Source organism: Colius striatus, chromosome 12, assembly GCF_028858725.1.
Source record: "Colius striatus isolate bColStr4 chromosome 12, bColStr4.1.hap1, whole genome shotgun sequence".
Taxonomy (NCBI): domain Eukaryota; kingdom Metazoa; phylum Chordata; class Aves; order Coliiformes; family Coliidae; genus Colius; species Colius striatus.
Window position 1 is genome coordinate 12,495,033 of NC_084770.1, and position 21,252 is coordinate 12,516,284.

The 21,252-nt window shown below is 39.5% G+C and overlaps 1 protein-coding gene across 4 annotated transcripts in view; it reads left to right on the top strand.

Moving 5' to 3' along the window:
- PID1 (phosphotyrosine interaction domain containing 1) overlaps positions 1–21,252 on the top strand; it is an 83,144-nt gene that overhangs the window by 24,546 nt on the left and 37,346 nt on the right. For 3 of the 4 annotated variants that reach the window (XM_062005777.1, XM_062005780.1, XM_062005778.1), the window contains exon 2: positions 7,172–7,318. In XM_062005777.1, the coding sequence (XP_061861761.1) occupies positions 7,172–7,318 (147 nt within the window). Of the gene's footprint in view, positions 1–6,761; positions 6,781–7,171; positions 7,319–21,252 lie in introns of those variants that run through there. The other variant, XM_062005779.1, reaches the window with a different exon arrangement.

The window sequence follows — 21,252 nt, forward strand, 5'->3', positions numbered from 1 at the left end:
ATGAACTTGACATATCTATGCTGCTGCTTGTCCTATTTTCTTTTTTCTCATCAGCTCCTATTTCTTAATTTATGTCACTTTTCCCTCTATTTATTTGTTTATTTATTTAACCATTTGTCCTGGGCTTGTTTTTTGCCCTGCAAAATGATGGGGCTGATAAATATCTCTGCTTGCACCGAGGAACTCTGGCATATTGAAATCGATACTTTTGAAATTGTACTCTGGTTTAAAATTCCAGGCTTGCAAACAATCATGGTGCTTTTGGGGTGGTACTGCTGCTTTGGTGAGGAGAAGATGAACATTAGGTAACAAGGATAACTTTATTTTCCAAAAGTGCCTTGTAATGAAGCTGTGCTTCCCAGGCTGGTTTTGTTTGCTGGGCTTCTGAATGTAGTTTGAAGACCAAAGTTATGAGGGATGGGATAGAAGAAAAAGGCAGAGTGGTTACCACAAGTGTGTTATTTAAAACAATTGTAGGTACTAAAATATACAACACAGCTATCTGTTAATTTGGTTTGGGTGGCATAAGAGCTCATTCAATCATGACAAAGTTATTAAAATTTGAGAATTAACATTGGTTTCTGGGGCTTAAGGTTTGGGAAGCAGTTATTTTTGAGAGCAGCTCAATCGATACATTGATGAAAATCATTATGCTTAATTTCTATTGATGCTAAATAATACTGTCCTCATTTAAAATATATGCCATGAATGCTGGGCATTGGAATCTACAATTAATTTCAAAATATGTTTGACAGTCATCAGTAAATAATAACCTGTAAAAGCATAAATCCAATCAGATATATTTAGATGTTTGTCTTCCATCCACATGCCTAATTTCCACTGAAATAATGGACTAGGAACTTAGGTACTGTAGAGATTGATCAAAGAACTTTTATTTATAGTATTGTAACTTATTTTACCTCCTCCACTGATGTTTTAGAGAGATCTTTATTTTCATGATTGGGTATGTCCTGAAATATTGACTCCTTCCTGCTCTGATGTGGTTCTCTGTAGTGGGACTTCAGGTTTTGAGCAATTATGGCTAAATTGAGAACATAGTCTCTCAATATCCTGCATGTTTAGATTTGCTTAGGTCAGGGGGTTTAGCTTGGCTGAGTGTAGAGAGATGTTAGAGGATCAGTCATGAAATTCTCATCTGGCTCTGAAGTTCCCTGCAGTTTGGAGGGTGTTTGTATCTGGGATTGTGTTTTGTTTGGGCAGCAATCCTACTGATTGGAATCGCATAAGCTTGGCAGCAGAACGGAGACATTCAGCCAGAGCAAGCTCAAAGTACACAGGGTCTGAGAACAAAACGTTTCACATGAATTAAAGTGTGAGGAAACAGAAATTCTTTAAACTTGTAAGAAAACAAGGCAACGTGAGCGTCGTCACACAGGCAGCTGTGTGATCAGGGCTATTGATAGGGAGTGCAAGTTTCACTTATGAAATCTTCATAGTTGTGAGTTTTTAAGAGATATGTCTCATCACCATAGGAAGAAGAAGATTCCCCAAGAAACTGGTATTAGAGTGAGATGGAGTAACTCTCAGTATTGCATGCAAAGATCCAGTAGCATCTTTGCTGAAATGCTTCTTGACACTTGACTGGTTTCGGTTTCCTCTCCTACCATACACTGCAGCTGAGCTTGCTGTCCTAAAAAGGTTTTTTGTGTCTTTGTCTTGAGTTTCTATTTGCAGTCCTGTATTCGCCTTCCCTTCATCTGTCTGGTTTTTGGTTTAGTGTTTAGGGGGTTTTTTTTGTATATGATAGGTTTTTCCATCAGAGAAAGCTCCTTGACTTGCTTGTTAGGTTTAGTAAGAGCAGGACAAGTCTCAGAGGGTCTCTGTGCCGGGCAGCACTGCTGCACCGCTCCTGGTACTTTCCTCAGTCCCACACCCTGCTCTCTTTGATGCCGTGTTCTGCTCAGTGTCGAGTTGTACAGATTTGAGTTTACCTTGGTAAAAGCAAATTACTCTTTCCCATACCAAAATTCTCCCTGTTGCTCTTGCCTCCCTTCTTTGCTATCTGGTGGTGGGGTGGTGGGAGGATGTGAGGCAGGAAATGGTGGCAGATACTGGTTTGATTTGTAGTTGCAGTGATGAAGGGTGCCATTGGGCATGTGGAGGGGTGGCAAAAGGGTTTTTTTGCTGTTTTCTTTTTGGTTTTGTTTGGTGTAGGTTTTTTGTTTGGTTAGTTTTTTTGGGTTTTTTTTTTTTCTTTTGTGACATGATGTTTCCCAAATGTTTTGCCCCAAGTTCCTTGAGGGTGCCATGGCCTCTGCTGTCATGGTCCTGCCCAAGCTGCTCTGGTTCCAGAATCTGTCACAGGGTGCCAACAGGTACATCTGACTTACCCTCGTGCCTATTGCCATTTCTTTGTGATTAAGAAATGTAAATTCAAACATAATTATCTGCTTTTCCACCTAAATAGCATCTGTTAGCTGAAAGAGATTGGATGGATTTGGTTTGATAGGCTGGCAAAATATAGCTCTTGACATGCTAGATGAGATAGGCTTTTAATAACTAGATTTTTTGGAGTTGGATTGGTTTCAGGAAACTTACTTGCACCAGATCTTGAGTGTAAGGAGTCATGACATGATCTTGGACTTGTGTGTGCCAATCAGTTTTGTGTTACAGAGCAGGCTGCTGATGGGATGATTTCTGACTGTAATAAGTGCTTCCATCCTCTCTGTAGAGGGTCTTATTGTAGTGTTCAGTACAAAGTTTACGTTAACTGCTAGTAAAGGATAAATAAATACAGCACAGTAAAGTTTAATATGGGAGAGAAGAAAGTATTTAAACTATATTAGCAATATTTGTTTAACAAAAAGTGGATCAAATGTGACATCTGTACTGGATAACATTTGCTTTAAACAAAACAAAACCTTGAAATGGATGAGTTTTCATATGTATCAGAAATCTTTTATTGCTGAGGCTTGAGTGGTGTGGTCTTTAGGTCACAGTTGTGCTCATGTCACTGATGGTGTAATACTGTTGCTAAAGGACTACTGTGTTGTCATCTCCTCTAACCATGAGTAAGAGACTGGAGTCTTGTATCTACAGCCTGCGAACAGGCAAAAAGGGACGTTTGGACTTTAAAATTCTCTTGCAGTTGGTGGCACTCAGTTGTATCTTTCCCTTCCTGGGCTGCTGTGTCTTGCTGTAGGATGTTGAAAAGTTTTGGTTTCATTCCAGAGATGGATACATAGAGGAAGTACTTGCACTGAAGTAGTATTAACTTTTGAATTGTTGTGAAATAGTTAATGTAGAGCTAATGTGTGACCCTTGAGCTGATAACAAAATTTATGTTGAAAACAATTCACAAGTTCTTGATTCTTATGTTCAGTTAACCTGTAGTGAAGAGGGATAGTGATGACAACCTTTTCATTGAAATAGGGAGCACTTAGAAGGTCACCAAGGAGGCAAGTATCTCTGTAGTGAAACTCTTATCCAACTTACAGGTTTGTGCTATCTGTTACACACTCTTCAGTTTTCTTCTCTAAGACAAAAGGTTGTCATTATGACTGGAAGCTACACAAAAGGAAATGATAGATCTTGAATCCTTGAGTAAGGAAAAATGATTATTCTGTATTAAGATAATTTTCCAATGTTATTAGGGGCTTAAATTTTACTCTGAATGATTTAATGTTCAGTAAAATACAGAATACATACATAGAATAATATACAAAAAATACAATACTAATTACAGCTCTGGTCATTTATTTAGCATTTACTTTGTTTGCTCAAAGAATTTTAAAACTTACTGCCAAATTCTTACTGTTATGTTACTCCTTGCATTTCTTGCACTGTCTAAATAGATACAGGATGAATGATGTACTGTTTTGAGCTGCTGTTACAGTCATGCCAGTTAAGAATATCTTATTTTAATGATTTTCAGTGCAAGTGCTACCAAATAGTAGTGGTTCTGGCACATGAGATGTGAATGGTATAATGTTCCCTGAACCTTTCTTTACTGAATTGCCAAAGTCATGCTTTTCAAGAACTTTTTGAACTTAAAGCACTTTAAAGAAATATTCTGAATTCACAGCAGTGGAGAGCTAATGCCTTTTTTTCAAAAAATACATTGGCTACTGTTATAGGTCAGCATTTGCCAACAGAGTTTCCACAGGAGATGCCAGTTTGGAGTGGAAACTAAGAAATGGGTTCACTTTGGAAACAGAAGCAGTTTATCCTGTTCTTGGTTTAAAGCACATGAATAATCCCATTGACTACCCACGTGTGCTTTACTGAGACTGCTCACATAGTGAAAGTTAGGCATGTGTTTAAATAACTTGCTTATTTGAGGTCTCACTGTCTCCTGGCAGAGGCTTGATTTTCTTATGGCAGCCATCACATGACCTGTGTGCAGGGAGCGCAGTGCTGTCTGCACTAACCACGCAGTCCAAAGCAAAAGGCTATTTCTGTGTCCACCCCCGATCTGTCCTGCACTTCTCTGGCAAATAATTATCTGTCTGCTGCCAGTTGTGCTCTAGTGTTTTTGGCACCCAACCACTCTGTCTTGCTGCTCATACAAGTATTGAATTGCCTTTGTAAGGCAGAGTTGTCTTTTCCGTGTTTAAGACGGGATATGTGGTGGTTAAACATGAAAAAAAGTAGATAATTGTCATAATTTGTCTCATTTTGATCAAATTGTGCTCTATCAGTAGTCTCACTGGTGTTGATAGAGCTGCTTGTAGAGTAGAACCATTTTGGAGGTCTAAGCTCAGTACTCAGAGGGGCTAAATGGAGTAGTTTCTTCTATTGGATATCTAGTGGAAGTACAGTTCTTTATTTGAGAACCTCAGTAAACACGTAATCTGTGGAAGCGGAGCTCTTTCAGCACACAGGGAGGGAGAAGTTAAAAGCTAAGATAGGGTCTTCTGCAACCTGATATTTCACAATCATTATCCCTGGTTTGATTTAAAAAAAAAAAAAAAAAAACAAAAAACAAAAAATGACCCACTAGCAAAACAGTACAACTTCAAGTTAAAAATCTGTTAGGTATGTTTTCCAACCTCTGCCTTCCTCTCTCATCCCCTGCCTGCAGAAGGCAGCAGATGACCTTGGAGACAGCACTTCCCTGTGCTTGAAACAGAGTTGGTCACAGCAGGTCTCTAGCATCCTCCTCCTGTCTATTTTCTGCTCCAGAAATACAGCATCTGCAATAAGTCAGCAGACCTGGAGCCTCTATATAAAAACGAGTCAAGCTATCAGAGGTTTACAGTTGTAGTAGACAGCAATTAGCTAATGGGACCAGCCAGCTCCTTCAAACTCAGGATCTTAAACTTCGAGCTTGCTTTACACTTGTCATAACTGGTTATCTGTTGTGTAGCCTTTGCTAACAATTTCACCAGAGAAGCCAAGCAATCTCCAAACAAAAGACTCAATTGCAACTGAAAGGTAAAATGAAGTAGGTTTTCTCAGCAAGTTTAGTAATCCTGTCTGGCAAAGAGTTTTGTTGTCTTCAGAAACATATGTCAAATAATATTCTTTAATGTATAATCATCTTAAATGGAATACTCTTTTTGCTGGAGTTGTATTTTGGAGAGTGAATGGGATAATGTGTAATACAAGCCAGATGAAAAATAGGAGTAAATTTCTTCTCTTGGATGGAAACTTGAATGCTTGCATAAACAGCATGAAGGCCCTAAAGTATTGATGCAACAACCTGTAACTTCATGCATGTCTTCACAGACTGTTAGTGTTTATGCCTTGGATATGCTAATGACAGTGTTTAAGGTGCTGTAGATCCAGTAGCATAATGATAATTAGACTTATTCACAGATAAGCTAAGGATTAAACTGTTTTATAAGTGTATTAACAGACTTTCAGTTAGCTGACAATAAAGTATTTATGAATTATGTTGAAAGTTTATTTCCAAGAAATTCTTATTAATTTTCAATGCAATACTTGAATCCATGAAAATCCATATGAGAACAGCATGATATCTAAATTATTGATTAATCTCTTGTGCATAAATAAAACATTTAATAGGCACTCTCCTCATCCAAAACATGGGACTGAAAAGCAAGGACCTGGGTTGCTTTTCTAGCTCTTAGACTTCCTGTATGGTGTTCTGGTAAATCACTTAGCATCTCTCTGCAAGCCAAACCCCATAATGTTTGTCTCCCTTGCAGAAGTGAAGGGCAGTATAAGGAAAGGGGTGACTGCAAAACAAGAATCTCCCATCAAAAATCAGAACAAATGGTTTGATTTTGAGGAAAGTAATCTGAAGTCACTGCACATATGTCTATCAACTGTGGATTTGTAAGAGTCAAGTTATGAAGCTTTAATAAGTGCATATTTTTTGACAGTGCATTACTTGCAGTGAATACTACATTGATTTGCTTCCTATCTGCCTATTTTCTCCCTTAGAACTGTAGCAGCAAGCAAAAGTGTTCAGCTTCTCAAATGAAGGTCAGCTCAAAGAAATATCTAAATGTTGAAAAATTCCTCTGGCTCTCCAAATTCCATGAAATTGATTTGTAAATATTTCAAGGATTGGCTATCTTCACTGTAAGCAATTGCTGAGAAACTTTTAATTCAACATTATTGTCCATTTGAATAGTTCTTCACCCAAGCTAAGGAAGTTGTTGCTTACTAAAATAGACAAGAAGTAAGTTTTGAGTGACATCTGTTCATTAATACCAGTAATGGCATTTACACTGGAGACTAAAGGAACTATGGCTTAAAAAGGAAGAAAATTTATACTCCACATGCTAAAGGCAAACCAGTGAGGTATTCCGCTCAGTGGGAATGGTAACATCTACAAAGGTCAATAAGGTGAGATTTAAGTACAGAGGAAAGAAAATAAGAGTGAATGAATGCATAGTTCTTTGAATGGTCTTTGATCCTCTGTTTTTCCCGCTATACGGTCATTAGTAGAGCAGCTGGGTCTACAAACAGTTCTATAATATGCCTGCAAGTGGTCAGAGGATAAATTTAAACCCTTTTTGAGACATACAAGGATTCTAATGAGTTGTCTCACTTTGTGTGTGTCTCTACATTGCTAATAGTAATAATGAATGTTCATTGTCTTAAGTTATAAAACTTGTTAACTCTTCCCATGGAAACTTCTAAGGCACCGAACTGCAAGTAACACATGCAGAGACATCCAACTATTCACTCTTTCTGCACTATAATTGGAGATAATTGCTTTTCTTTTTCTGTTTAGCACTTTCAGACCATGCTAAAGACTAAGTTGAATGTCCTAACTCTTCGGAAGGAACCTCTCCCGACAGTGATCTTCCACGAACCAGAAGCTATTGAACTGTGCACCACAACTCCTCTCATGAAGACCCGGACTCACACTGGATGCAAGGTACTCAGGAGTTTAAACTGTGGAGATGTCCCATATATGTTTGAGGACTCTAAAAAGCCTCAAATAACCAACTTGGTCATTATCTTTCTCTCAAAACCCTATTAACTGCTACTATTACTAGAAAGTTTCAAAAATCAGAGAAGTCATTGGGCATTTCTGACCAGAAATGTTATGGAGGATTTCCAACAGCCTGCAGTGATCATTCCTCAGTGTAAACAGTGCCATTGTAAGTGTTAGCACAGAGATGGAGGATGAAGGGCCAAATGCTGTATATTTGCGTTTCGCTGTCTGTACTAATAGAGGTGTATAGCTACTGAAGTAGTTGCAGCTTAACACTAGAGGTTCGTTGGGGATTTTTGTTTTCAAAAGCAGACAAAAAAAAAAAAAAGGAAAAGAAAGGCCAGGAAGAGACTTACATCTTGGTTTCCTAAAGCAACAAGATGAATTGACCCAGCTATATCAAAGCACAGTTTCTGAAAAAGTGGCTGCTCTTTAAAATTTAATGGCTTAAGAGCTTCAAATGTGTTCTGCTGTGGTAAGAAACCATATAAAAATAGCAAACAAATCTACTATGTTTACATCTTGTGTTGGTGCCATTTTCCTTGGTTGCAGAGCTTGCCTGCCCTTGCAAAGCCATTAGCAGACTGAACTGGGTACCAGTTTAGCCTGTACTTCCAGCTGGGATTTGGCAACCAACTCCCCTTCACCCAACCTGACTGTCAATTGTAGGGTGTTATCTACCCACCCTCAAAAGTCTTGGTGAAAATGGAGAGAAATGGGCTTCAGCCTCCACTGCTTTGTAAAGTGTCTGGCACTCTCTCAGCAAAGCTTCTTCTTGAGAAGTGTCATTTTTGTTTGACTTTTTGTCTATCACAATAGCCAAGAAACAAGACTGCTACTGAGTGTTAAAGCAGTGCTGCCCTATGCTGACACAGAGGACTGCAGGGCAAGTGACCCTAATACACTTTGTACGGTAGCTCATAGCATCTGCCCTTCCATGGTGATGTCTTTTGTCCTTTCTGTTGACATCTAATGAATTTTTAGAGAATATTAGCTATCATCAAAATGATTCATCAAGTATCTGGCTTTCACCCCTAGTGAGAGACTTCAGACATAATAATGCTTTCTGAAATCAGTTTATCTCTTTGAGTGTGTGTAGAATTTAAATGAACCTTTTTACTTAACCTAGTCCTTCAACTGGAAAAGATGGATTGCAGAGAGATGTTGAATGCCTCAGTGAAGAGAATTTCATTCTATATTTAGAGGTCTATTTTATTTATTCATTTATTTTTCCTGTAGTGTAATATAATAGTGGTGACTAGGGAGTGTTTGCTGCCACAATGTTCCTGTTTTCCTGCTTGCACGGTTTCTCCATCTCCTCTTCCCCCTGTAGCTTGTTCACCTCCTGACAGTGCTGGTGGTGTGTTTGGGGTAGGACCATCTCCTTGTCAGACAACCCACCAGTTATAATTTCCCATACTCCCCTTGGGAAAATGAGTCCACATATATGTTGTTTTTGTGGCTAAGAAATGCTCTCTAATCATGAACTGGGAAACTGGGATTTTACCCAATCTCTCTAGTTAAAATATCTCTTTTTTACCCCCCTTTCTTTTGTTTTTCTGACTAACTATATTCTTCTCTTACATGACTTGTATCCTTCAGCTGTTTTATAAGTAATTAGCGTTTCACTCCTTTTTTCCCATCTGATTGTTAGTTTCTTGCTGAGTGATATGATAATAGCATTGCCACAACAAAGCAAGTATTTTATAGTATGGGTTCTTGCTCTGTAAGGTCTGATCTGTCACTGTTATTCCAGATATAAGGGGAGAAAATGCTGTGGATATCACTTGTACCACCAAAGCTCTCCAATTCTGAGACATGGACTTTTCAGGCAAGAGCACAACATCTAGTTTTCACTTTCCTGAGTCACACTCTTTTGATCCCTAATCGTTTTATTCCTCTTGACTGAAATCCCTCCAATTTTTCTATGTAATCCCATTAATGAGATAGCATCATTCCTCTGACAGAGGCTCCAGACATCTAATTTTATTGCACATAAGTCTCAGTTGGCACCATCTTGTTATGGGAACCTGACATGTGCAATTGCTTTGCTGTTCAGAGGACTGAGCGTTGTTTTTTTTATGTGATTGCTCTTTTCCTCATCCTTTCATTGCAAGATGGGCTTCTCTTTTTTTTTTTTCCCTTTTCTTTTTGTCTTAGCTACTGAATCTTGAAGAAACAAAACTTCTCTGCTGAGATCCAATCTCATTCTGTGATTGAATTAAGAATAGCAAAGTAATATCTTTATGTAATGTAGGGGGAACCCCCACAAAACCTGAAAGTAGTTGAACAATTCTGATAGCTTCTCTTTTCCACCCAATTTCAGATCTGATGTGACTTTGTTGCCTTAATGTTTCCCAAAATATATATATTTTTTTTTTTTTAACCTGGAGCAGAAGGCTTAAGACTCCTTCCCCCTGTTACCACACATCTACACTGCATACTTGGGCTGGCTGTGCTGTTGCCATTCCCACCCTTCTAGGTTCATGGCCATCATTTTACCAAACAGAAGAAACAGATCATATTTTCATTTTTTTGTGACACAGAACTTCAGGCATAGATTTGTCAGAGTTTGTGGTGCTGGTTGCTCAGTGAGATGGGGGTTGACTTGCAGGCTGTAGTTCCCAAAGGCACCTGCTTGCCCCGCTTCCCCTCCTTTTCCCACCAGTTCCATTTATAAGTGGGGTTTGACTGTCACAGCCCCACTCAGCAGACAGCTTAGAGGAGGATTTCTGGGCATAGCAAAGCAGTTGGACTCAGGGTTTCTCCTGGGAGGTCGTTTGTTTTCATTTGAGCCATGATATATGTTGGGTGAGAGGTTGGTCTCCAGCCCCAGAGGAATCACAGCTTTGTGTCCTCCAGCTGAGACTGCTGGGGCAGGGCAGGGGGATGCAGTGCCCAGGGGGCTGTGATCTTTCTGGTAGCCGTGGCTGAGCACCCACGTGTGTCCTGCCTCTTCTCTGTGACAGATGGGCTGTTTATGAGTACTGGAGCTCCAAGTGTCAAAGTCAGTAGCTGCTTTGAAGAATGAAAAAAACCCCTCAAATGGCTTATTGTATATCTGTAAATGGCAAGTTTCAGCTTAAGCTAACCCCCATAGGCTAAAAAGAGTGAGACAAAGTCTTTTGTTTTTACTATCTGGACCACACTGGCAATCACAGTTTCCTTATTTGCTTTTACTTAAATAGAGCATGTTTCTGTATACAAGAATGAGTGTGATTTAGGTGCATATATATATATATATATATATATATATACACACACACATATAAATAAATGTCCATCCTATTCAGATTCTAGGTATTTTGATTAGACTGGCTGTCCTGCTTGTAGGTCTGTCATGTCAAATGTTGTGCACTCCTGTGTTTCAGCTGGAAACCTCTTCCCTTATCACAACATGAAGTACCACCAGATGGAAACTGGAAATCTGGAGTATCTCCAGAAAATAAGTTGCTCTCCAATCAGAAATGTGTGCTTCTCTGTGCCTTTTAACAGATATTGTTTAAGTACTGTGTGTTTTATTCTTCCTTAATGTCGTTAATCGGCTTACACTGATTCTAATGTTTCTTGACTTCTGTCCCTTTGAGCTATGGTGGTGGCAACTGAAGGGAACTGCCTAAATGATTCTCCTTCCTGCTGTAGCTTTTCCAGGCACTCCTGCAGTAATGCAAAGGGACAGAGGTTAAAAATGCAGCCTACGATTTTTGAAGTGGATTAATCAGTTTAACTTTTTTTTTTCTTTCTGTTGAAAGGCTCTCCAAAGTGAAGTCAGTGCTGAATAATCAGTAGCTCATCATAGCCATCTGGGACAGGTGATCTCACTCCTCCAGTTCCCACCAGCAGCCTAGGAGGTGGAGTTGAGAGGAACATAAACAGTGCAAATAATTGCAGTCTTAAGAGTATGTTTTTATTCAATGGGAAAGGATATATTAATGATGTGGTGTTTGCAGGCATGATACTTGTACCTTCCTGTCTTATTGGATTGAGTTGGTGAGATTATTAATTCAGGCTTTGTGGAAGGAATAATATTGGAATTTCTGTGATGGTGTGTCTTAATTGAAGACTGACAGGAGTCTTGTTTAGCAGTATGTATGGATGACATTATAGTGATACTGGCATTTTAAAATCAAGTCTGCACATACTGATAGAGATTGAAAACTAGCCATGAAATAATATAAATAAATGGAGCTTCGTCTTTCAGAATAGTTTAATTGCTTCACTCTCAAGGCAAAAAGAAAATGGTTCCTGTGCTAAGCTTGCTGCAGTGTGGTCATTACAGTGGAGTTTATGTGGGGCCTGTATAGCAGGAAGGGCCATGGCCTCAGTTGGGCTTCTCTGGCACAGTGTGTTGTCAGCTGTTCGTCACTAAGCTCGGCTCTTGCAGCTCTGGGACACATCTGATGTTACACTTCTGCCAACATATTAACTGGTCTTGAGGGGTTTTCTGGGAGAGCTGGACAGTGCCTGAGGGGCACTGAGCAATGCTAAGGGCCTGTCTTGGCATTCCTGCCTCTTGCCCTTCAGGAGCAGCTCTGTGTCTCAGCATCAAAGCCACTGAAACAGTTCATTGCCCTTGTTGCTACTTTTCTGGCCTTGCTGACTGCTGCCAGGAGTTTTCATTTTCCCTTTTGCCTCTCTGTCTTTCTCCCATTTTTCATCTTTTCTCAGAAGTAGCTTTCACCAATAGAGACAATGTATGCCATCCACTGTGGGCCCTACCAATAAATCTCTTTGCACGTGAAGCTGTCACAGCCTGCTTTGAGCAATGGGATTTCCACTAGTGTAGCAGAGATTGTCTGCAAGGGAAAAAGCTCATAATAAGTTTATAGGATGTAATATTGATCATGATCTGATTATGATCCATAGAAATAAAGTATTTCTCATTGGGATACTTATTAAATAAATAAAACATTGTCTTAAAATTACCCTGCTAGACCTGAGTCTAAATCCCTGTGTAGGAGTGTTATTTTGGAATAATGTCTGCTGAGATATTACTACCTATTTTGGGATTTCTGCCTTGTTAATTTTGATTGCAAAGGCCTTGCAGCAGGACAGTCTCTTAGCACATGCTTGCAAAATACCCTATTTCAACTCTTCCCTAGATGCCTTTACAGAAAATCTATTATTGCGATGTTGCTGCTTTTATTGGTCATTGCACTTAAACTTAGGCTGTGGTTCTTTAGTGGGGTTTTTTTGGTTGTTTTTCTTTGTTGGGTTTTTTTTTTCCCTCTAGATCAGTTTCCCAAGTTGTTTTGTCCAGCATTTCTGTCCTGTGCAACCTCTGCCACTTGTGTCCCATCCTAAGCAGTGCAGTCACAGCAGTGGCCAAATGTTATTGTTTTAGTTTTCAGGAGACAGCGTAGTCCCCATCTCATGGGCCTGGTGGCCCCTCAAAACTCAGGAAATGCCTGAATTGATGAACTGCCCTCCCAGCTTCATGCAGCCCACACAACATAATGATTTTGGTGATGGCAATCTCAACCTCATGCTTCTTCCACTTCATTGCTTCTTGAACCCTAAATTTCTGCTCTGTCCAGCTGAAGAATAGGTCAATGTCTCCCCTCTGCTGCACTATTCCTGTGCACACATTGGTTTTACGGGTCTTGATACCATCAAAATTAACTGAAGGAGAACATTGTCTCTCATTACAGTACCCAGAGACCAAGATGCTCTTTCCTGTTTGTACTGTCCTGTTGGCTCAAAAGGAGTGAAAGAGTGCCTTAAGATTTCTGACATGAGGAAATCCATGAGACGTAATTGGGTGGTTTAACAGTCTAGTGTTTTACTTAAATTGTCGTAGATAATTTAAAACCCCTACTCCTTTTGAATGTTTATTGCTATTTTGGCTACTGAAACCATAGCTGTTTGGAAGCTGCACATATTCTTAAAACCACTGCACTTTATCCTAATAAAACTTAATAAAAATACGCTCTTTGCAGCTGTAGCATGGTTAGGAATGATTGTTTTGAGTACAGGTTTATCCAGCTGTAAATACAGCTAGCTGCCTGGTTGTTGTTACATTTTGTAAGCTTGTAATACTAAGATGGATGTTATGTTTAATAAATTAAAAAAATCAAACAAGTGAGACAAGCTAAACTGTACCATCATTCCCCGGCATACTATTTTCCACTGTGTTTAATGTGAATGTGAAGCACAGAGGGTTTTTTTTCTTGCTTCATTAAAAGCCTTCTGTTGTAATCCTTAAGCATTACTTATTTTGTGCTGTGAATTGAGAACTTGTTTTTCTGCTTCTTTCTCCTCTCATCAAATTAACCAATAGGACACATGTGAATGCTTGTATTGGGCAAATCTTAATAGCTTCAGTATATTTAGATATAGCACACAGTGATGAGAGATACAGTGGCTTTAATAATGTTTTTCAAAAGTGAAGTGCATCAAATAATGCCCCAAGAAGTATGCTGTGCAAAGATGAAGTATTTTGTTTACTTTTCTTTCATGTAGTGTTACAAGGCGGAAAAAAAAAGTGCTTAATACTGAAGTTAGAGAAGAGTAAAAGAAGCCTTACACATGACTGTATCCCAGAGTGCTTAGAGAATTTGGCCACGGCTTGTTCTGATGTTGAAAATGGAGAGTTGCATGTGCTTGTTTCTTTTGGAAAACATGACCACACGGTAAGGTCCTGCCCTGCACCGATGAAGTTCATGAGAGCTTTGTGTCGTTGTGAGCATGGTGGGATGTAGACATGCAGGATGGCAGCTGCGTTCAAGGCAGCACATGCTGCATGATGTTTGGCACTGGCTGCTCTCAGCTTTCAGCTGCAGAGAGGATCTCTCTTGCAGATGATTTTTTAAAAAAAACCAACATATTACAAGCATGGAAAGCCCATTTACGTCAGTGAAGATTTATGCTTTAAATGAGTGCAGAGGAGCTAATAGAAATATGAAAGGTAGATTAAAGTGGAGAATGTTGTTAAAGGCTTGTAATGCTTCATTTCCTGAAGTCAGGACTATCAGGTGGAGAATATAAATTGGCTAAAGCAATTGAATTAATCTTAAACCAAGCCTGCTTTTAAAATAAGATCTTCTGCAGTGTTCAATTTTGCTGTGTTGGATGTCTTTTGGTATAATTTTATTTGCTTACTGGTAAAGTGGCATTGTAAGAGTAATGTATTCTGAGAGCAGTGGAAGTTACATCCTGTCAGATATGTTGGTGGTGTTTTTTTTTTCTTAGCATTTGCACTGGTGGCATTTTTCAAGCCATGGTTCAACTAAAGGGCATCTTGTTATTCAGGAAGTTCTCGCATCCCATCTAAAAATGATCATGTATTTCAGCCAGCTTCATGTTTCTGCTTTATCTACCTTTATAGGAGAAAAGTATGTGGCTGTTTTCTACATGTGGTGGAGTAACTTTGCACTGAATATATGTATACTAATTAAAGGAAAACAGTTTTGCCTATATCTGTTTACTTTTGAATTTCCATTAAGAATGTGTGTCTCAAACCATTTTAAAGAGTTCCATAAAAAGAATAAGATAGCCACCCTGGGAGGAGTGCGCTGGTGACAGGAAGGGCAGGAGGATTTCTGGGAGCTGACCTGCGTGTTGGTGGCCATCAGAGCTTGAACTACCCTGAGTACAGAGCCTTCTCCCTGTGGTTCCCCTTGGATTTGCTTCAAGAGGAGGGAGCTCAAGGGTGGGCATACTGTTAGGATTAATAAAGAGATTTGCATTGAAAATAGTTGTGTATGTGTGCACTCCCAGGAGGACTAGAGGATTGTGTCCCCTAGTTCTTGGCCTGTGTTGGAAGGCTCTCAATTATTATGGATCATGCAGACAATGCCTAGACTGGTCTTCTGGGAAGAGAGGTCCCGTTTCTCAGTCCTGGCAGTTAGTGTTCTGGGATTCAGTTTCAGCTGTTCCTGAGAGTGAGGTCCTGACCCATTCTCAGCATGGCTTTGTTTTGCGTGAAGAAGTAGGAACAGAAATGTCCCACTAGGTAAGCCAGACTTTGCTCAGATATATGTGTGATCAAGCCCACTTTCTTGGGTAGTAGATTGCAGAAACTGTCTCTTAACCAGCAAAAAACCGTTGAACAACACAAGTAAATAAAATGACCCAACATCCATGAGCACATTGTTCTTCATTCCTCCCATTGCTGCAGATATTGTATTACTTGTACAACCACGGTCAACCTCGCATTTGTAGTGGATGCAGTGAGAAAATGAGTGCTGATGCATTATATGGAGCCTATGAAAAAAGAGTTTTTAACAGAAACAGAAATCCCTTTGGCTGGAGTCAAGCACTCCCTTTGACTTTATAGCTTTGATGTTATTAGTTGCTTTTGATTCAACAAAAGTTTGAATTGGAAGTCATTGGCCCTTTATTTTGTTAGCAAATGGTATTTATCAGCAGAAATAATCTAAATCAAACCTCTTAATGTAAAAACAAGGCACTAAACAGTTTTAATTTCAGTTGTTGAAGAGATAGGGATTGACATTCAAAGACCACTGTGTAAAATGCAGATATATAGGAATTAAAAATACTTCCAGTGACTTGGTTGAGAATGAACATCAGCCATTCCTGTATTTCACCTTTGCTTGTAAAAGCAAGTGGGAAACTTGTGAGGTACCAAGGAGGCCAGGCACTGTGTGCCAGTGAATGCTCAGTGGCTCTTTGCAACGTATCATTTGTACTTCTCTAGTGTTTCTCAACCAGAAGCATCCCAAGGCGCCTTCTAAAACAACTCTCTTGCCCCCTAATTTTCAGCTGCAGTTCTCAGCCTGCAACCCTGTTAGCAGAGGTCAGATCAGTTCCCCAAAGCTTGGGGGAAGGCTGTGTGAGCATACTGTACTGCAGATAAAATACACTAGGGAAAACTAAGTAAGATGCTGGGAATTAAAGTGCATACTTCTATTAAGTAGTAATGCATTGAAAAAAGGTACTAAAAAGCAATATACATTAATGAAATTCCTTTGATGCATAAAACTCCACGGAATACTTTGGTATCTTGAAACCCAAATGTGGTTTGCTTTTTTTTTTTTTGATCAGTTCTAGAAATCCCACTTTTCGGAGTACTTGGAGCTGTTGTCTACTTATAGCTGTCTTTGTGGGAGATAGCATGCCACAATAGTTTTCTTTGAAATAATATTTAAATATTTAAAAGCAATTTAATCTCTCTACAGCAGGAAACATTTAAATTTTTATTTTCTAAACTTTCAGAATTCCTTAGGAGATAGTTTTCAGCTACACAAATATGTAATGCCATATAGTGCATGTCAATAAGTTCTGTCTTTTGCAATCTGGCACAAAGCCAAGATATCAGTGTGAAGTACAGTGGTGATGGTAAGGTCCTATACAGCTACAGATGTGTTAGGATATTTATTTTTACACTGTAGAAAATACTGTGCTCATCACAATTGCTCAGGCAAAACCTTCTGGTCATAGGAGCTAATTGCTTCCATAATAATTAACGTTCAAATTTCTAAGACCTAATAGCTTTTGATGTATAAAAATTAAAATGAGATTGGAATTCATTATAGTGGTTATGCTGAGCAGATGCTTCAGTCACTGTTGATTGTTTTGTTCTAGTATGTCCTTGAGAAGCATTTCATCTTGGTGTGGTTGTTTCAGTGTAAGGATGGAGCTGTGATTTGTGTTGCTGAAGAGTGCAGGGAAGCTGGTGCTTTTCTATGGCCCTTGGGGCATCCAGGCCCTGTTGGTGAGCTGGCTCTCCAGAGGAGGAGGCACCCTTCCTTTGTAGCATGTCAAGTTACTCTTTAACAAAACCAAAGAACTTCTGGTTCTGCGGCTGTTGCTGCCTTGTATTAGTGCATGAAACATTCTGGGAGAGGCGTTGGCAGATCTTTTTAGGCATGCTTTTTCGCAACCAAGACATGTGTGCTTATTCTGTGAAGGTATTCTGTGTGACTCTTCCCCTGAAGCCATAGATATTGTTTCTTTGATTTCCATTAGAATACTGCAAAATTTGCATTTGGCACTGGTTAGGCACTGCTCACAGTAGTTTGAACCAGCTTTGAGCCTTCTCAGAATACCTAATCTCTGCTTACAGCTGTACTATGCCTCAAACCCTGAGTTCTTATTTTGGGACTTATCCTATGTACTGAAAGCTTCCTGCTCAAGAAAATGACATTGGCTAAAAAGGAGACTGAAACTGGGTTACAGATCCATTCTTCTGTAGATGAAGTACTGTTGGTCATGTTCATAGATGCACAGGCTGTTGGAATGTAGATTAATGTTGAAATAAAAAAAATATTATATCACCAGAGGAAAGAAAGTCTTGTGTGCCCTACCTCTGTTTCTTTTGGTCCCAGGAATAATCCTCTTCTCGTAATATTGCAATATAACCTGCAGTGTTGTGAGATCTATAAATAGTTAGCTTGGAAGAGGAAAGAAATTTTCAAGTTCCTGGGGTTTGATGTCAGTGCCTGGAACTAGGATTTTTTTTGTTCCATTAAAAGATTTTTTTTCCCCATAGTTAATTAAGTTCATAATGATGATAATCTTTAGACAATGCTTCTGAGCAATTTTAAAGCTTGTTGTGTGTTATCTATTGCTGATCAGCTACCTTTATTGTAATCTGTCGTGAATGTCGTCAGGATTGTGGTAATTCACTAAGCTTTCTTCTCTGAGATTCTAGGTTGTATAGGATGAACAAGTGCAAGAGAGGTATGATTTTTTTATTTTTTTGCAGCAAAAATCTATGAAATTATGCATATTTTCACAGAAATAAGATACTGAATTTCATAGCCATGCAAATTTGGAATTAAGTTTACCAAGTTTTATCAGTCAATGAAAAAATAATGTTGAGTTAGTAGCGTCCTGTTAACTTTGATAGAACAGAATGCTATTCTATATTCAATGAGAGTACAGTCTGTCTCTTTCTGGGAGCTGATGTTCATTTTCCTGTTACATATCAGTGTTGCTTTCTAATTCCTGGAGCATAGTACACTGGGGGGAAAAAAAATTATGAGTTAATCCTCTGAAATATGGTTTTATTTATTATGCTTTTCAGTTTTTTTTCCCTTTTAAGGTCATGAGGACATCATCTTTTGATTCAAGTGCTCTCAAGATTTAAATATCGGATCAGTGACCTGCACTTGATAATCAACAAACTTGGGGGTGTGTAACCTTACATTTAATAGGTGCCCATAGACGGACATTTCAAGTAGAAGGAAACTACTTAAATGAGCAAATTTTGAAAGAAGAGCACTTTGAAAGTGTCTTTATAACTGTACTTTATAAAATTCACTGAAGACTCATTGAATTGTTTTCTGAGAAAGATTTCTCAATGAGTAGTTATTTGATGGAATATTTTCTTTCATCCTCAGGGACTTATTTCAGTGTATGTTGTAATTTTCCCCCTGTCCTCCAATTTATTTTTCAATAGCAGAGAGAAAACAGGAGGGGGAAAAAACAAGCTTCAAGTCAGAAACAGATTTAAATTACTATCTCTAAAATCAGAGAAGGATCTATGTAAGGATTGGTATAGTTGAGTGCTAAATTGGGAGAGGTGATGAGGAAAAGACAAAATAAAAGAAGGTAAGATAACGCGTGTTGTGATTGTTTTGAGAAATCAAACTGATTCTGAGTATCCTCTGGGACAGGATGGGCAAAAACAAAGCTGGATCTAGTTCTTTATGGAAGCTGCTTTTTTGACTGAGTTATCTTTAGGCTGGGAGTAAATCCCCTCTGCTGATGTCTGACTCCTTCTTACAAATAGCACAATAATACACTTCAGCTTTGTCAGCTATTTGTAACCACGGTGGCGAGAATCGCCATGGCAATCATCCTATGGGATGCAGTTTTTGGGTTGGCTTTACTATAATATAAATTGGCATACTTTGACTCAACTGCCATGCTTAGTTATATTGTCTATATTTGGCTTTTAGTTTGACATGTGACTTGTGATTCCTAATGATTTAAAGCAGTTTGTTAATGAAACCAAGGCAATTTAGTATAGCATATGTGAACCAGTGCTGTTTGTCATTTATTGTTAGGCTGAAACGTTAAAAGTACTAAGTCTTGAAATTATTTTTATGGAACAGTTTGACTTAGGTGTGTTTTCACCCCAGAGCTTTACCTTGAGTTGCATTTGAAGGTCTTCCTACAAGGCCAAACAAATTGTGTGACTTTGTTCCTCAGTGGGAAACACGGTATACATCTAATAAATATATTGTATATATATATGTAACTTCGGTTTGGAACAATTTACAGAACTTCCTGAGAAATATTGAGGATAAACTGAATGACTTACTGATGAACTGCTCTAAGGTTTTTGTTCTGCCATAGCTTTCTTTATCTGTGTATATATTCTTTTGTTTAATGTTAACACTTTTATGCAGACAGTGTGAGTCTCCAGAGTGAAACTTGTCCCAGAGTAAGCGACTAGCCTGCAGCTATTGCTGCAGCTATGCTCTGAAGGGGATTTAACGTGGGGTTGCTGTGTGAATTTTGGCTGAGGTGAGAGGCACTCTCTATTGACAGCTCCATGCTGCTCCTCTGAGGTAGAATGTGGTTGCATGGGTACTAGAAGCCTCTGAAATCCCAGCTGTCCCATCCCACAGAGCTCCCCGGTGTAGGGACATGTGGCTTCACTCCTGGCTGTGCCACCATCAGATGTGAGGGGCCTAAATGTTTCCCCAGCAGCTGCTCTGCATGACATGGCTGGCTGGTCCTGTGTGGCCCCTCAGTGGAGCTTCTTTGAGGGATTACAGCCCCTCAGGAGCTCGACCTCTTGCCCAGCCTCAACTACCCTGGCATGACTTCACACCACTGCTGACACTGAGTTGCACTACTGAATGCTCGTATGTGTATTTACATAAGGTGCAAATGTGGTCTTTTGTATTGTTTTGGTGGGCAGGGGGGGAACTAAATAAAAGCTGGCAAGGAAAGCATGTAGTGGGATTTCTGTAGCCTGGCTCTGCTCAGCAGCTGGAGTTGTGTCAACTTTTCAGGTTCTGTGCGTGGCCATGTCACAGGCAAGTGAGCCTGGGTTTAAGTATGTAAGTAAATAAATAAATGGGAATAGAACAGCCCCCCAAATTGTGGTTTTTGTGTGCATCCCTGACATGCTTACCCCACCTGTCACGGACCCAGGCACAGCATGGCCTATTGCCATGGGCGATAGGGAAGGCCAGAGCAGCCATCCCTTTCCTTACCTTCCCCCATGTTGGCCGTTTCAAGGAGGCTTGCATGTCACCATAGGCCTGAAATCAAACATTGGTAATTTGTGACTGTTTGAAATACTTTCATCAAGAGCTATGCAGTCATTTCAAACAAATTTTCAATTTGAGTCCTCTACTGTGACACTAGAGGACTCTCCGAAAGTCTGTTGTGAAACCAGAGGAGAGAAGTTTAGGTTATTTAGTCCCTGGACTTTGTAATGTGAGCCTTGTGAACAATCATGAGGCACTCTTACTGTCTCATTAAATTTGTTAACATCCCCTCATTTTGCATTTGAGTTGTCATCTTCTTCAGTGTGACTTGGTATGACACTGTTGATGGATGCTTTGATGGGTTCAGATAAAGAGCAGTGAGGCAGGGGCAGATTTGTGATGCAAGACAAATCATAGAATTGTAGAATGGTAGGGGTTGGAAGGGACCTTTAGAGATTATCTAGTCCAACCCCCCTGCAGAAGAAGGTTCCCCTAGATCAGGTCACATAGGAACATGTCCAGGGGGATCTTGAAGACCTCCAAGGAAGGAGACTCCACAACCCCTCTGGGCAGCCTGTGCCAGGGCTCCCTCACCCTCACAGTGAAATAGTTCTTTCTTATGTTTAAGTGGAACTTTTTGTGTTCTAACTTTATCCCATTACCCCTTGTCCTGTTGCTATCTACAATAGAAAAAAGGGATGCCCCAACCTCCTGACACCCACCCTTTAGATATTTGTAAAT